General features: G+C 40.4%; 2 protein-coding genes across 2 annotated transcripts in view; one reads left to right on the plus strand and one right to left on the minus strand.

Moving 5' to 3' along the window:
- The window catches only part of CFAP69 (cilia and flagella associated protein 69), a 58253-nt gene that overhangs the window by 33676 nt on the left and 8148 nt on the right, over nt 1-16429 (plus strand). The window contains 3 exon segments of the mRNA XM_077174720.1: nt 13576-13769; nt 13863-13954; nt 14993-15137. Of these exon segments, the coding sequence (XP_077030835.1) occupies nt 13576-13769; nt 13863-13954; nt 14993-15137 (431 nt within the window).
- On the minus strand, nt 1874-3493 carry FAM237B (family with sequence similarity 237 member B). Its single transcript, XM_054642202.2, has 2 exons — nt 3092-3493; nt 1874-2384 (listed from the first exon to the last, which is right to left on the minus strand). Exons 1-2 carry the CDS (start codon nt 3471-3473, stop codon nt 2359-2361), a joined length of 408 nt encoding a protein of 135 aa, XP_054498177.2. The 5' UTR covers nt 3474-3493; the 3' UTR covers nt 1874-2358.

Raw genomic sequence — 16429 nt, forward strand, 5'->3', positions numbered from 1 at the left:
TGTGAATGTGTAGGTGACTCATTACAATGGGCAGCAAGGCAAAGGCCCATTAAAAAAAACGTAGAGGACATGTAAGTCCTTCCAATTTCTGAGCAAAAACTACAACAATACACTGTAGCCAAGGTATGGATAAAGAACCAGTAATCAGCTTTGTTTTTGCAAAAACTTTATATCAGTCACAAAGTGAGCCCCATGGCATTCTCCCACAACTGTATTGTTTCTGCTACAGACACCCTGACTGTAAATGAGCAGCTGCAAATGCTCTTGGTAATTAAGCATTAATGTTAATTAATAATGACTGGAGAATGAAGGGGACAGAATTTCCCCAAATAGTTACATTTATCCTTCATAAATCAGTACTAACACAAGCAGCACACAGCACAAACAGCATTTGATTTTGTCAGACAGCCATGAACCATAGTTTGGCTGTTGCAGGGGGGAACATTCAACACCCAAGAAGCTGGGCTTGCCGTCCCTGCTTGTAACCCAGGGGTGCAAAAAGAGGGGGTAGTGGGGGAGGAAAAGATAATCCCATTCACTGTTAATCCCTCATGCTGACATGCCAGGAGCAGTCAGCTGTGGCTTCCCACAGCTCTCATGGATGTACACATAGCATTTCCACCTGGAATTTGTTTCACTGCTGCTGTGACCTGGGGCTCATAATCACCTGCCCCTTTGGCAGACAGCACAGGGTGACCATAGCAATTGATTGTTCAAACATTCTGGAAACAATTATGGTGGATGCTAAGCACTTTTGTGTCTTACAGAAAACTAACTAAAACAGACTTAGTGCCTGAAGAAAGGTAAAGCTTTTAAAACTGCATAGGATACCTTGCTCTGGCATTCAATTAAAAGACCACTAATAGAGGAAACAATCCCTTAAAAATGTTATTATACTTTAACACTTCTGTAGGTGATCAATGTAGGTGAACAAGGGGCATTTTTTAATATTGTTTATGCCAGTTAAAGCTTCTGTTGTAAATGCAATGCAGTACACAGCTTTATCAACTGGATACTGCTGGGGCAGGTTAGATAATTGCTCTCAACCTGCTGCTCATCATAATGTATCAATTCCTGAAGTTGCTGTGTTTGGCTGTGTAATAACTCCATCTGCTCAAAAATGTTATTTCTGCCATAAAGTGATGTTCATGGGTCAAAAAAATCTCTTACTACTTTTGTACCTTCTCCAGAATACTGTAGGAGATATATTTTAGAAGATGCAGTTCAATATTGTATTTACCTAAATGAACATTTACAAATCTGTGAGACTTGTTGGATATTTTACAAACTGTATATGAGCTAGGCATTATGTGAGATGGATTTCTTGTTCCTTATGAAGGTTTATATGCTTTTACAGCATGAGTACTATTTCCTAAAATAATTAAAACCACCTGTAATCTCATAAAAGTCTAAAACACAACAGGGACTGAACAAGCTGCATTGCACAAGGCGTAAAGCAGAGAACAGTCAGCATTTCTCAGGGTTTTTTATGCTCAGAAGAATTGGATTTAGGAGGCAGTTAACCTCCTTGAATTATTTTATCCATGCTCAATGGTTTACACTGGGAGCAGCAGTTGAATCAGCCTGTCCCTCTTTTGAACCAGTTGGTGCACAGGTCCCATCTCAGCTGCAGTGATAGGGATGGGCTGCATCACCTTATTTGCAGTCTTGTGTAAAGCATGTCACATACTAGTGGCATCAAAGAACATATTAATAGGCAAGAAAGCTACTGCTATTCAGACCTTGCTGCTTAGAAAAATACTTTAATTAATCCATAGCTTAGACTAAGCAATGATAAAATACAAAGTCTAGACTGCACAGGACATTATTACAATGAGCATAATCCTTCCCTTTAGCTTAATGTCTCACTTCCTTCTTTTTTCTTTTTTTTTTCAGTTCTTAAGGTTAATTGTATGTGCAAGACAATTTATAAAATAAATTTGTTCACATTTTCTCAGTTCTGTATAATGTATAAAAATATTTTGGGTTTCCATCAAAATTAACTTTTAAAAAGAGAATTACTGGAAAATACATGACTCTACAAAAATATGACACATCCAGACTTTAAAGTTTATGTGGGAAAACAAATGTGTTGACTCAGAACACATTCACACATGGAGGGAGGAAAAGGCAAGCTTAGTAGACTGCAAGACAGGAAAGCAAAAGGGACAGTGTGGGGGTTCATGTACTTATCAGTTTAGGAGTGATTAAGTACTTGATACAAAAATAAAAGAGAAAAAAAAAGGGTTGAACCATGCCGAAGGATTTGTCCAAACATCTACAATACACATTGTCATTTTATGCTCCTTCATTTTGATGTTGCCTTGTTTAAGTGTCTTCATTTTCTCCCCTTTTGGCCTAAAGTGGATTGGTGAAAGCAGACCCTGCAAGATTATGAAAGACAGGTAGTTATTGTCCAAGCAATATATTAGAAATGCTATGATTAAATGTTCTTCATGTTCATTCCAAGAACCTGAATCATCTGACAGGGTACATCAGAAAAAAGCCTGTTACTGAGGAGGAATGAGGTCAACAGATCTAGGAGTGATTAATAAGATGTAAAGTCACCTACATGATCTCAGTTCAGACTCAAACCCGATCATGATGACCAGAACCTGTCACTGTTTGGTGATCACAGTGACCATGACATCACATTATATGTCAGTAGTTTTACTGGGAAAAATAGGGCTCAAACTGTCAGGGATTTGAGCTTCCCTTCTGCAGAACAATGATTTCCCAAAGCTGAGACTGAGCTCCTAATACCAGGAAACTTTCAGTATTGTAATTACTTATCCATGTATTCTCATTTATATGCACACAGTGATAATCAGAGAATGCAGCATCCATTTCCACACACTTCCACATGCATACCCAGTGTTTTTTACACTTTGTTAAAGATAGAGATGTGATACTCTTAACTACCAGTATCTCGTGTATTTTGAAAGTAGCTACCATTGAAAGATGCAAACACTTTTGACAAGTAAAGACAGAAAATTAGAAATTAGTATATTGAGTTGTCTAAGCAATGAAGGGTGAGGATGGAGCATTGGTTCAGTTTAATATTAGTACCATATCCTATAGCTATAGTTACCTCCTAAGGTTCTGTGTGAGTACGTGGAAGAATATTTGGGAGATGTTAATTGTCTTCTGCCCATTCCATGGGATCTTGAGAGCACACAGTCTACATACATATCCCAGAAGTTCTGGGCTAAATCATTGAAGAGATCATTGTGCTTGGGCTTAGGGGATTCCTTTAGGAACATCATGAAGTCCCAGAGAGCAATGACTGTATCTGCTACCTTGAGTTTCTTCATTTCCACCAGCCCATGGGACGATACCTCCCAGCACTGATGGTCAATCTCACGCAGGCTTGGAGGGGTTTCTTTTTGATACTCTAGATTGGCATAAACCAAATTCACTAATAACATACAGCCCAGCTGAAGATACCACCATCGTTTCCATACAAATTCCATACTTGAAGAAGATACCTGAAAATAAGGGAATAAAATCACAGTGATTCTGACATTATATAGTTCATTGTCACATAACTCTCATGGGTACCCCAAGAGATCATTTATAAGAGATCATTTTATTCAGAAAAATACTTTTTTTCCAAACCGTGGAATAAATACCAGTCTAACCCTAATGCTGGAAGCTAGGTTTGCACCTAGAAATTGGTAATGCTATTTAGAATATGAAAACCCAAAGCAAAAAGTTTGAAGTGACCATAGCCAATGTCAGAACTGCTCCTTGAGACCAGCACTTCTTCCCTTAGCTTCCTGTGCTTGGATTGTCAGTAAAATCAGTTAATATCAGATGCTTAAAGAGTCCTAGTGGTATGCTATTTTAAGTTACTGCAAACAAATAACAATTGAAAACAGCTAGTCTTTCATGAAAAGTCTGACTCAGAAAGATGGTAAGGAATGGTAAGTCAGACTGTACAGTGTACTGGGTGAGTGTAGGCATGCTATGAACTCATTCAGCAGCTGTTGCTTCCAAGAATGGAAGAGGGAAAATTCCTTTTTGGCTTATATTAGAAAATTAAGTAAGATTTTGGCATTATTTGGCATTATTATTTCTAGTATATATGGAAAACAGAGAAAGTATCTGGAGAATTGGAGATGGAAAGAGCAATAAAACAGGAGGCATAATAAGAACTTCAAATGCTACAGAGTATGTATTCTTTACTATACAGAGATTCCCCCTGGGAAAAATGCAGTCTCTTCCTATGATGTGTATTACAAATCCTTGAATCAAGTTTAGACAGAACAGCACTGAAACACCTGATTTTTTTTTTTTAATCAGTCCTTTCTATCAAGATAAAGTGCAGAGGAACAGGAGGATAAACATAAAGAGAAAACAAATCAAACAAAAATGACAAGCATAGGAAGAAGTCTAAAGAGAAAGAAGTCAGTCAAAACTTTCAGACAGTGCCCCTTATTTTGGTATCCTGAATCAATTCCCTTTTAAGTAGTTGGTGCCATGCTTATTCTCACAGTTTCCAATTTGGAGTGTAAAATACAATTATGAAAATGATGTGAGGTTTTGTACAGAAAAAAGGCAACATTTTGGGCAGCTGTGCAAATTTTACTAGGAATTTGGCCAGAATTGCAAGTGTGCTCTTCCACTCAAAATATCTGTGGGCACCATCAATATTAAAAGTTAGTCTGTGATCTCTTCAAAGTGCTAACACACTGACATCCTTTCTGCAATTCCTAGTGATGCAATTAAAGAGAGAATAATCCATAGATCATACAACATTTATGTGGAATGTCTGTAAGAATACAGAGTTGGGGTGACACCATGGAGTTCACAGTCACACCAAACTGGGTCAGGAACCAGGACAGCTTGAAATAGGCCTTTTTGCTGTGGCCTCAGAGTTCTGGGATGATTTATAGTTTGAATGTGCAATCACACTGCTGCAGCCACCTGAGGTCCCTAATCATGTATTTCTTTACTTCAGCTTCAGAACCCAAGGAACTGAGGCAGACAGATACCCTCCAACCTAGCTCCTTCCTAAAAGCCCGGGTCAGCTCCATTTCAGCAGGCAGCAGGATTACCTGCCTCAGCATCCTGAGAGCTTATCAGCATGCATTAGTTTTCTTCTTTGGGTTCTTAGAAAACTGGTTCCAGCAAACAAATAGGGATGGAAATGCTTCTTTTCTCATTTCCACTTCACTAGGCACCAGTGTTCAGAGGAAGGACACATTGGCAATTTCCTACAAAGTAGGAAAACGGCAGCCAGGAAACAACCAACATTTTGAGTTGTTCTGATTTCATGTTTTAATCCAGCTAAAAACTGAAATGCTAAAGGCCCATTTGAACAGCACAAACAGGAGCAGAGACCACAACAAACCTCAGAGACTCTAAACTAGTAACTCCCACGATTCAGTACAAGAGAGAGGAATTTCACAAAGGCAGTAACTAAAGAGCCACAGCAGAAGTTGTACTTACAGTATTTGAGGGAGGAGATGGAAAACAGTAGCCTTGAAAAAGAGAAGTCAGCCACTTGGAGATAAAGAAAGGCACTCATGAGAGGGCTGCAAGTCCCTGGCAGCTGCTGGATGCTCCGAGGATGCCGAGGTTACAGTGCACAGGGACGACTGTGCCACTGGCAAAGCAGCAGCAGCAGCAGCAGCAGCTGAACTCGGGTCGGGGGAAGGGTGGAGGGAGCTGTGGCAGCCCCACCTCTCTCTGCAGCAGCGCCCAGTGTCAGCCCAGCCTGGGCTGGGGCATCACCTGGAGACACTGCCTTCGGGGTGGGGGTGAGCCAGGGGGAGGGACACAGGGCTCTCAGAGGGAGGAAAACATAGTGGATAGCAAATCCTAATCAGGAACATGAACACTCTCATGTCATAAACTGCCATTCATAAACGTAGGTTTCCATGCATGTTCCTGTTTGCCCACCAGAACATGCAGGGACAATGTTAAAAGTAATGAAAAAGAACAAATACATGGTAAAATTTGGTCTGTTAATGTTTCACAACATGATTTGGTGGAGTTCAGCATGACAGGAACAGTCAGATAGTTTTTTACAAGTAAAAATTTCGTAAGTTCTGTCAAAAATCAAAATATACAATGCTTAAGCACAAATACAAATCTACTCTGAAATGACAGTGTTCACAATAATTTTGTATCCTCTGGAAGCTTTACCAACTAAGCCATGTCAACACAGTTTCAAAATCTTGCTTCAAAAAGTATGGCATGTTTGAAACTACACAATTAAATAGAAGGAAATATCTGCAAGACAGGAATATAGTTAGCTTACTTCTGAACTCGTATCACTGAAAGGAGCTAAAACTCTATTTAGATGTAATTATTCCTTGAAATTCTAAGGCAGTGTTCATAAAAAAGAAATTAAAGCATTCGAAAGACTTCACAAGGAACCTCTCTTTAAGCAAGCTCTCTTGTATCACTAATAAAAAACAGCATTCAGTAACTTTTCAAGTTAAGAAAATTTTCCCTTTTTGTTTGCTTTATGCACTATCAAATTTATTAGTGTTGTCAATGTCACAGTGAAACAGCCAAAATTTCAAAGGCATTTAAAGGCATCTAAAGAGGTGAGCAGTTCCACAGCTGCTTGGCTGCTTCAATCCCTTCTCATTTCATTTCTGCTTAAAACATCTAGATGTAGCAGCACAGGCTACTGGTGCAAACACAGTGATTTTCCTTCTACTCCAACAGCCACTGAAGGCAGCTTTTCATCATATTTCTTCATCCTACAAATTCATTTTTATCACTCTTCTCTTGCTTTTCCTTTTTCTAGTTAAATCCACCATTTCTAGTCTTAAAACTTGCAGAACACACCTATAGAAATCAAAATGCTGAGGAATAGATTTTTGTTGGGAAAATCTTTTCAAATAAAAATGCTTCTTTTAAAAATGTCACCTCGTCAACAATGTTCTCTTAGGAATCTACATGAAGATTCTCTGATAATATCTAAAAAAATCACATCTCTATGTGAAAAAGGTTCTGAAGGCTGACTTCTGTATTTTATTTTCCTTTCTGATGTTATCCACTTTGTCAGTCATGCACTGAGGGATCATCACCTGTGGGGGAATGCCACATGGAACAAGGATGAACCCATGAATTCAAGTCAGTGGAGATCAAAATTATTGGAAACTAATAATCCTGTGAAATGTTACATGAAATGTGTAGAATGGAAGCATCATGAAGACAGTCACTGATCATGTTTGTTAAGTTAGTCACTTAAATTTCTATTTCAGAACAAGAAAAGTCAAGGAAAGCCAAGAAAAACCAGGCTGTGACCACCTTTGAAATATCTAACATATCTGAAAGCTACAAAAAAGCTTGGGCTGAAGGGGAAATCTTTAAAGCAGAGAACCTATCCATGTACATTAGGAAGGTTTTTTTGAGATAATGACTAAATGTAAATGTGATTTAGAGAAAAATTGTGTTGTGTTCTTAATTCTGCAGGGCTTCCAAAAGAATTCCAAAGCTGCAGCATACAGCATACAGTATACATATAAACACAAGGACTCCAGCACAGCTGCTTGACACTGAGTTTTATTAGATGGCTCATAGTAAAAGTATCTACTTCTGTGATATTTAATTTTTTAGTTGATAGGTTTAATCTGGGCAAAATAAAATGTTTCCCTCAAAATTCTTCCAGCAGTGATACCTTTCCATGGCAGGTGTGTTAAACTTTTGTACTTCTATTTATTCCTTCTATTATGACAGCTGAGGTGCTTCCATCTAGTGGGATTTTATGGTACTGAAGAGTGTACCCTTGCTGTTGGGTAAATCTCTTTATCTTTTCCCATAAAACTGTAAAATTAATACATCAATATTTTACAATATTTGGACCTTGGGTATGTTGGTGAAGTTATTTCTCTCGATTAGAAAGACCATTATGCAAACTTACCAGCTGTGTGCACGTTCAGAAAGGCAAGGAAAGAAAAACTGACTTTCATTTTTTGATTATTTCAATTCTATGTTAAATAAAGCTGTATTGCAAAAATATTTATGCTTATTTTCTACATATTTCCATCCAAGTTAGTTGTTTTCTAGACTGAGAAAAAGTCTGAGACTGACTGACTTGCATCACATAAAGCAAATTTCAAAAATCTGCTGGTGGAAGTTTTAAAATTGTTGGGGGAAGAGATTTTATGGCTTCTTCTTGTTAGGTCTGATGACAGTACACTACTTAGTAATTTATACCAAGAGAGAAAAGAAACAGAGGGATAAAACTGTGATTTGAGGTGGCTGTACCCTTGTGATTTTCAAGCAATCATATACAAATACGTGAAGTACACAGTTCTGAAGCATTGCTTATCATGTAACTCAGAATATGCATTGACTATATAAGTCAGTTTGGAAAGCTTTAAAATGCTGCCAGCCTTTTGTGACTGAATTATATATATATATATCTGTGACATAGGCACACTTGTTCGTAAACAGGATTGATTCACTGAGGATAAAGAATTGAGTCACCCTCTGCATCACTGATTAGCAGCTTCTAAAGTAAAAAATGACAGAGTGATGTTCTGCCATCAGGCTTGACAATGAAGTGCTCACAGCCCTGTTACTGAGAATCAAGTATGACATACCCAGTGCAAGCAGGAGAGAAAGGTGATAGAATCAGTCCTGCCCTGGCAAAGAGAGTCTCTTCAGGAGACCAGATACATTTTTGAAGTCAGGTATTTGGACAATGAAACATCTAAATATCCTCAAACTTCAGAGTGTTAAATGATTCTGTTTCAGTAATTCTTAGCATCATGTATGTGTGATGAGCCACTTAATGTTTTTAAAGGATCCAGAAAATGCACAATGCCACATTTCAAATGAAATGTTGCTTAATTCCCTGCTGGCATGAGCTTGTTGGCATAAACTTGCACTCTGTTGAAACAAATCTAGTGTTATGTCAATAAGTTCAACACCTTTAACTCATAACATATAGGAGACCAGCTTTTCTCTATTTCTGTTTTTTGAGGTCAAGTTGTGGACTGATTAAATGACATCAATTAACACTGGTTCGTAGCTCTGCTGGCACCTCTGGGCCAGTCCCCACATTAACACATTAACACATTAACCTTCTGCTGGACGTTAAGCAAGTGCAGCACACTGAATTTAAGGCTCTGCTAAGTGGACCAATTTCAGACCAGGCTGCTCTTAACAGTTGTAAGGACTAAATTCAAACACTGTGTACCACAAAAGCATAACACAGCACAAAACCATGGTGTAATTTGATACATACTTGTACTGGTATCCAAGGAGGGCTCTGGGCCTGTGACTTGATCCTTGAAGAACTATCTACAACTTACTTGTGCTTTTTTCATCTCACTTAAAAGTTCTTTTGCTTACTTCCTTCTTTCTGTTCTTTTCTATAGTATGCTGACATTCATATGCTTTACTGAAGGCACAGTAACACAATCTAACTGTTGCATTCATAAGGACTTCTGAACCTTGCCTACTATTCAAAAAAAACTGACAAGTCCTTCCCATATTATTAATCACAAATCTGGACAAAATGTTCTGCTGTTTGTACTATGAATTGGCATGGTAACACAGAACAGGAAGATCCTCCTGAATGACAGGGACTTGTTCCCTGCCACTACAAAAAACCCTCTGTTGTACAATCACCTCATACATTTATCAAGTGCCATATTAAAAATAGAAATATTTTTGTTCCCACTAATTCCATGAAAAAGCAGTTTCATTAGTCAATTGTAGTAATGACTAGAAACATGATTCTGGTTTCCTGATATATTTATTACTGAATAGTACATACCTGTTTGTTCTTGTGTCTTTCCCCTTCATTTAAATGGTTTTCATCCTTCATGTTTATTTTCCTGATATATTAATACACAGCACTTATGTCTCCTTTCTGGTTTTGTTTTATTGCAGTAAACAAGCTGAGCCATTCTAAGATCTGTTCTTTTGAAAGGCTCTCAAGGTCTCTGATGATGAACCCAGCTTCCCTCTAGTCCTCTCTTAGTTCAACATTAGCTCAGCTACCGAACAACTGATTAGGTTTTCACAGTAACCCAAAAGAGATTTTACCAGGGCCTTACACAATGACCTTAATACCTCCCTACATTAAATGAAATCCATCTCCTGAGATTCTTGTGGTGCTTTAATCCCAGCTAGCAACTAAGCACCATGCAGCTGCTCCCTCACTCCCTCATGAGCAGGATGGGGGAAAGAATTGGAAGTGTAAAAGTGGGTTGAGATGCAGAAACTTTAATAGGGAAAACAAAAGCCATGCAGCAAACAAAGCAAAACAAGGAATCATTCACAAATTCCCATGGGCAGGCTGGTGTTCAGCCATCTGCAGAAAAGCAGGGCCCTGTGACACCTAACGGTGATGTGGGAAGACAAAAACCATGACTTTGAGCTGTTCTCCTCCCTTCCTTCTTCTTTCCCTGGCCTTTTTTACTGATCATGCTGCCACATGGTATGGGATATGCTTTGGTCAGCTGGGGCCAGCTGTCCTGGCTGTGTCCCTTCCCAGTTTCCCAGGAACTCACAGCCCACTCACTGGTAGAGTGGGGTGAGGAGCAGAAAAGGCCTTGGCTCCATGCAAGCCCTGCTAGCAATAAAATTCCCTGCATTATCAACACTCTTCTTAGCACAAATCCAAACCACAGCCCAATTCAAGTCACTGTGAAAAAAATCAACTCTATCCCAACCAAAAGTAGCACGTTTCTGAACTTACAGTGATTCCTAAGTATATCTCATTTCCAAGTTTCATGAGCATGCTCTTACTGATTTTTTCAGGATTACTACAAAAAATATCAAATAAGACCATCCTAAAACAAATCCTTTAAGCCTGACACCTTTCTTTTCAACCTTCTTTGTGGCTATCTCATTTTTTCAGTTTCTCTCCTAACCCAAATATGCTCATTCCTTCCCAGATGATACCATGTCAAATGTTTTGGGGAATTAATACAGCAAATTTGAATTTTTTCAAAGCTTTGTAGTGAGACTGAGACCAGATTTTAGGGTCTGTGGTTGGCCAGGTCACTTTTCTTCTTTTCAAAGATAAGCAATTACAGCCCAGGTTCAGCTGACCTAACTTCAAAGACTTGGAGAGGGAGAGATGAAGATCACAGGGAGCTGTTCATGACGTGGTTTGACCTCTGGCGACATCTGAGTATGGAAGAGGAGTCTCAGCCTGCAAGCCCTCAGTTAAATGCCTCAAGACCAGGCCCACATTTGCTACTTTCCAGTCATAACATTCTTAACTGATCAGTTCAAAACACTTCCCAGTAGATTTCACATATTACCTGCTTCAAAACATAGTCATATTGTCTAAGAAATATTTACCTACAAAATAAAAGCTTATGAAAGAACTCAGGGGTGATTTTTCTCCTCTGCTCTGCTCTCATGAGATTCCACCTGGAACACTGTGTGCAGTTCTGGTACCCCCAACACAACAAAGACATTGAAGTGTTGAAGCAAGCCCAGAGGAGGCCATGAAGTTGCTAAGGGGACTGGATGATCTCTCCTCTGAAGACAGGCCAGGAAAATTTGAGCTGTTTGGCCTGGCAAAGATTGTGTTGAGACTTCAGAGTAACCTTCAAGTATGTGGAGTGGCCATACAGGGAAGCTGCAGAGGGACTTATCCGTAGTGATAGTACAGAGGGACTTACAAGGGGCAATAGGTGGTAACGAAAAGAGGGAATATTTAGGTTAGATACACAGAAAATGTCCTTTACTGTGAGGGTGGTGAGGCACTGCACAGGTTGCCCAGAGAAGCTGTGGATGCCCCATCCCTGGAAGAATTCAAGGCAAGGTTGACAAGAGCTTTGGAGCAACCTGGTCTAGGGGAAGGTGTCCCTGCTCATGACAGGGGGATTGGAACTGGATGATCTTTAAGGTCCCTTCCAATACAAACCACTCTATGATTTTGTCACCACTTTTACTCTTCACACCTTACTGATGCCACAATTTATGAAATAATTTCTTATTCATGACCATTTAAAAACCACAAAGTACTTTAAACCTTATTAAAGCCATGTATTTTTAACTGTCATACTTATCCTGAAAATTAGCATAATTTAAAGATCAGGACTCCGTTTCTTAAGGGAGGGCACACCAGCAATATGACCAACAGCTTTTAAAGGGTCCAGCTGCATGGGGACAGCCAGCAGCAGATGCTCTCTCGAGCCAGCACACAGGTTCCAAGGAGAACACGCTGCTGGAGAGCGAGCACTGCTGTTAACCACAACCTGGCAGCTCCTGCAGCTGGAGCTCTCCTCTCAGGCATTCCTGTTGCTGCCAATTTAGGGACTCTCTAAACACAGACAAAGCCAGGTTTCTAAACCTCTCCTTTCCAACCTCTCCTTTCCCCTGTGCAGGGTGCGAGGTGGAAGTTTCCCACAAATCAAGAGTACCAATTCTCAAAACTTTACACTATATATATATACATTTTACCAAGCAAAGTCACAGTTCATTGGCTACAAGTTATCTAGTAATTTATTAGTATCCTATCTTCTTTTGCTTAAATTGTTATTTCCTTTCCTATACTATTTAGTCCACATGCTCAGTCTTCTTTTCATTTGGTGTACTGGTGGTCGCCACCTCCCACTGCGGGATTCTAAAGCCCATGAGCTGGCACCAATCCCTTGCATTAAAAAGGGTACGGTGACCTGTGGCGCCAGCCAAGGGACAAAAGACACAGCAGATGACAAGAGATGGCCAGTGACATAGCCGGAGCCAACTCAACAGGAACGTGCAATAAACGCCCAGGTGTTCCTTTGCCCAGGGTCCCTCCTTTGAGGTTATGAGGCCTGTTTCACTGGTGAGGCAGGACCCGTTCTCATCCTCGGTAACTCTCCGGACGATTTGTTAACTCCCTCTGGCGCTGCGGGTCTCGGCGTCGCTGCCGCCCTTCGGCCCGAGGCGCGGGCCCAGCCGTGCCAGGCAGCGGGGCCAGCCCCGCCGCGCCGGGGCTGGGAGGAGCCGCCGGCCCCGCAGCTGCAGCTGCAGCGGCGCGGGGAGCCCAGGGCTGGGCCTGGCCGCGCCTGCGCGCCTGCAGGGCCGGAGCGGGGCCGGATCTGCGCTGCCACCGTGCGGCACCCGGAGCCCGCCCGCCCTCCTGCCCCGTGCCCTCTGCACAGCCACGGGCCCGGGCGGCCGCTGCTCCCGCCATGGTGCGGTGCGGCGCGGCGGTGCTGCGGAAGGTCAGTGCGGCCGGCCCGGGGAGCGGTGGGGACGGTGCCGCAGGCGGCGCTCGGGTGGCGGGGAGGACTGGCGGGGAGCCGCGGTCCCGCTTGCGGGGCCTCTCCGGGAGTTCCCGTGTGCCGGTGGCGCGGACCGGTCCCGTCCCGCCCCGCCCGTGCTGCCCGCAGCGCCCGGCGCCCTCAGGGCCCGTGGCGATGTCCCGCCCTGGCGGCACACGCGGGACTCCGCCGGCCCGGCCCGGGGCCCTGCGCGCCGTGAGGTGTCGCTGCCGGAGAAGCTATGCCAAACCTTGATTAAAAACTATACGCTCTGCTTTCTGAAGTTTCATCTATTGCCATGAAAGATCAGTCCAAGCGGTTTTACGCACGATTCTGTGAAATATAAAGAGAAGGTAATTAACTGGTGTTGAAACTGTTGTTTTATTAGTACAGCAACTTCATAGACGATTTGCGGGTCTATGTGAGAGGAGGAACCGGTGGAATGGGTTATCCTAACCTGGGAGGGGAAGGAGGAAGAGGTGGTGATGTCTGGTTCGTCGCCCGAGAAAGGACTACCTTAAAGAGCATTAGGGAGAAATATCCCCAGAAGCGATTTGTAGCTGGAACAGGAGCCAACAGCAGGTAAGAATCTATTTAATGAAAGTTGTTATTTACGTCTTTTCCAGAAAGCAAAATGTCAGCCTAAAGTACTAAGCCTGATTTCATTTCTCCAAGCGTTAAAGCTCTAAAAGGTGAAAAAGGAAAAGATTGTGAAGTTCATGTGCCTTTGGGAATTTCAGTTCTTGATGATGATGGCAAGCAGATTGGTAAGAACCTTTGCTTTGTTTTAAGGTACCTAATGTTTGTCACATTTGTTGATAACATCTAGTGAATTTCTAATACTAGGATGTTTTAAGGTTACACGTTTTCCAAAATATGTCTGTGTTTTTTCTGTTTGGCCAAAGAATTGACAAATACATTGTAAAAATTGTTGGAAAAGCAGGGACCCCTTCCAGAAATTAGCAGTAGTTGATTTGTATCACTACATACAAGTCCTTTGCTGTTGGAAACAAGTATTAAAGGCTGGAAGCCATACTGATCCTCCACAGAACCATTCGTGACCTCACATAACTTATGTCTCCATAAACCCAAGTAAGTGTCCCTATATCTTTACTGAATTATGAAAATGCTCAAAAGACAAAGATCCTTGCTGAATTTTAGATTACTTAAAATGCATATCTGTTTTTTACACACCAGGAAGATCTCTTTCAATAATCTTGGAATAGCTCTCAATGGTGCCTTTGCAGTTTCTCAGAGTTTTTTCTTTTCAGACTGTTTAGAATTAAAACTAAACTCCCAAATTGCCCTGGTTTGGATGTTTTACTACATTGGATGTATTGCAAGATTTGTTTATGATGCAGGCATATCATGGGGCTAAAGATATTCAAGTGTTGTTCTTTTTATTTTTTTTAAATTATTTTAACCCTAAGGGAGATATCATAGTCTGCATCTTAATGGAAAAATATAAACCATCTGAAGGGAGCCACATCTCTATCAATGCATATTTTTCCTTGCATTCTTGAATTCAAATATTGGAAGGTTCAGAAAACCCTCCAAGTATCTTGGCCATACTTGGCCTGCCTGCAGTTTTCTTGAGGTGACTGATTGTATAACAGAGAAGAATACTGGGGTGTGATGACTTTAATTTGTTGCCAAACAAGGAAAAAGTCACTATCACCTTGAGGGCACAGTTCTTGCAAGGAAGCGTACACAAAATTGTCTTATAACTGGAGACATTTAAATGGAAAATCACAAGTGAGCTACTGCAAGGGATTGTGTTTTTTCACTAATAAATTTATTTTCAGGAGAGCTTAATGCAGCAGGAGAGAGATTCTTAGCAGCTCGTGGAGGTCTTGGAGGCTCTTTGGCTACAAACTTTCTGCCTTGCAAAGGTCAGAGGAGAACGGTTCACCTTGATTTGAAACTTATAGCAGATGTTGGCTTAGTTGGGTAAGTACAGTAGTTTGAAAACTAATATTAGAAAACAAAGTAGTACATTTCAAATTTGATTTCAAAGAAATTTGGGTGTTTGGATGATGAGTGTTAATTGTGCATTTGCATTGTCACCTAAGTTATTTGCAGTTTGAAAAATCAGATTGAGTTTAAAGCTATTAAAATTAATTTTAACTCTTGAAAGTGTTCATTATGTTTTGATGAGTGAAGGGCTTCATGAATCAGGATAATACATAATTAGTAATATAATTGTATTTAGCAGTTGCAGTGATGGCCACAATATTATTAGCACAATATTTATTAAGTAGGTAGGAGGTGCAAAACAGAGCCAAGAACACTGCATATTGCATGTTTAACTTCATGGCACTGGCCCAAGTAGATCCTTTCAGTAGCAATTCTGAAGACAATGCCAAAGGCTATGTTTCCTACTCTCCCAAAAAACCAGCTTGTAATGTTGGAAGGAAGGAATTACAAACTAGAACAGTAGGACTTACATATCGATGTTGCTCTTTTATAACAATACAGATAAATATATTTTTATTTGGAGAAAGCTTTCAACAGCCTACACTTGTAGTGTAGTACAACTATTGTTCTATTCAGCATCTGCTAACATAAATCAGCCCTGTGGTCCTTATTAATAAAAAAAACATAGGAAACATGAAATGATGAGTTTGAGGTGAAAATAGTCTAGTTGGTATATACCAATAAAATATGGAAACTTGAAGACAGCATGGATAAAAAATGGAAATTTGAAGACAGGTTGATACACTATATTTTTCTTTATTTGTTGTTAGGAATAATTTTGACAGTGTAAAATTTCTCTAAAGTTATACAATTTTCAGTTGGTCTTCAGTAATTACATGACAGAATTTTTTTCTTGTTTTGATCACTGTGAAAGTACAGGAGTTTTATGATACTGATGCTTCTTTAATCTTGTATTTCAGCTGACAGTTTTCCTTCAAAATGGACACAAAAATCATTATCAGTCAATTAGAGAAGCATATAATTTTCTTATTGAGAGTATGAATCAGCCTCCAATGGTTGTGGTTGTACTTTGATCTCTTTTTGTTTGCTATTTTTGCCTTTTTTGTGAGTGGTTTGCTATTAGATCAAGTAAAAAAAAAAACCTATGTATACTTGAGAAAGGCCCATCAAATTTGGGTACAGGTTGTGATGTGTTAGTCTAGGTTGCAATTTAAACTTCAAAGAACATAATCTACTTCAGTGGAAACAAAGTGCTTTCATGAGTACATGACCAGAGTAACCTTGTGGAATGTCTTTAAGGCACC

This window comes from Agelaius phoeniceus, chromosome 1 (genome assembly GCF_051311805.1).
Source record: "Agelaius phoeniceus isolate bAgePho1 chromosome 1, bAgePho1.hap1, whole genome shotgun sequence".
Classification (NCBI taxonomy): domain Eukaryota; kingdom Metazoa; phylum Chordata; class Aves; order Passeriformes; family Icteridae; genus Agelaius; species Agelaius phoeniceus.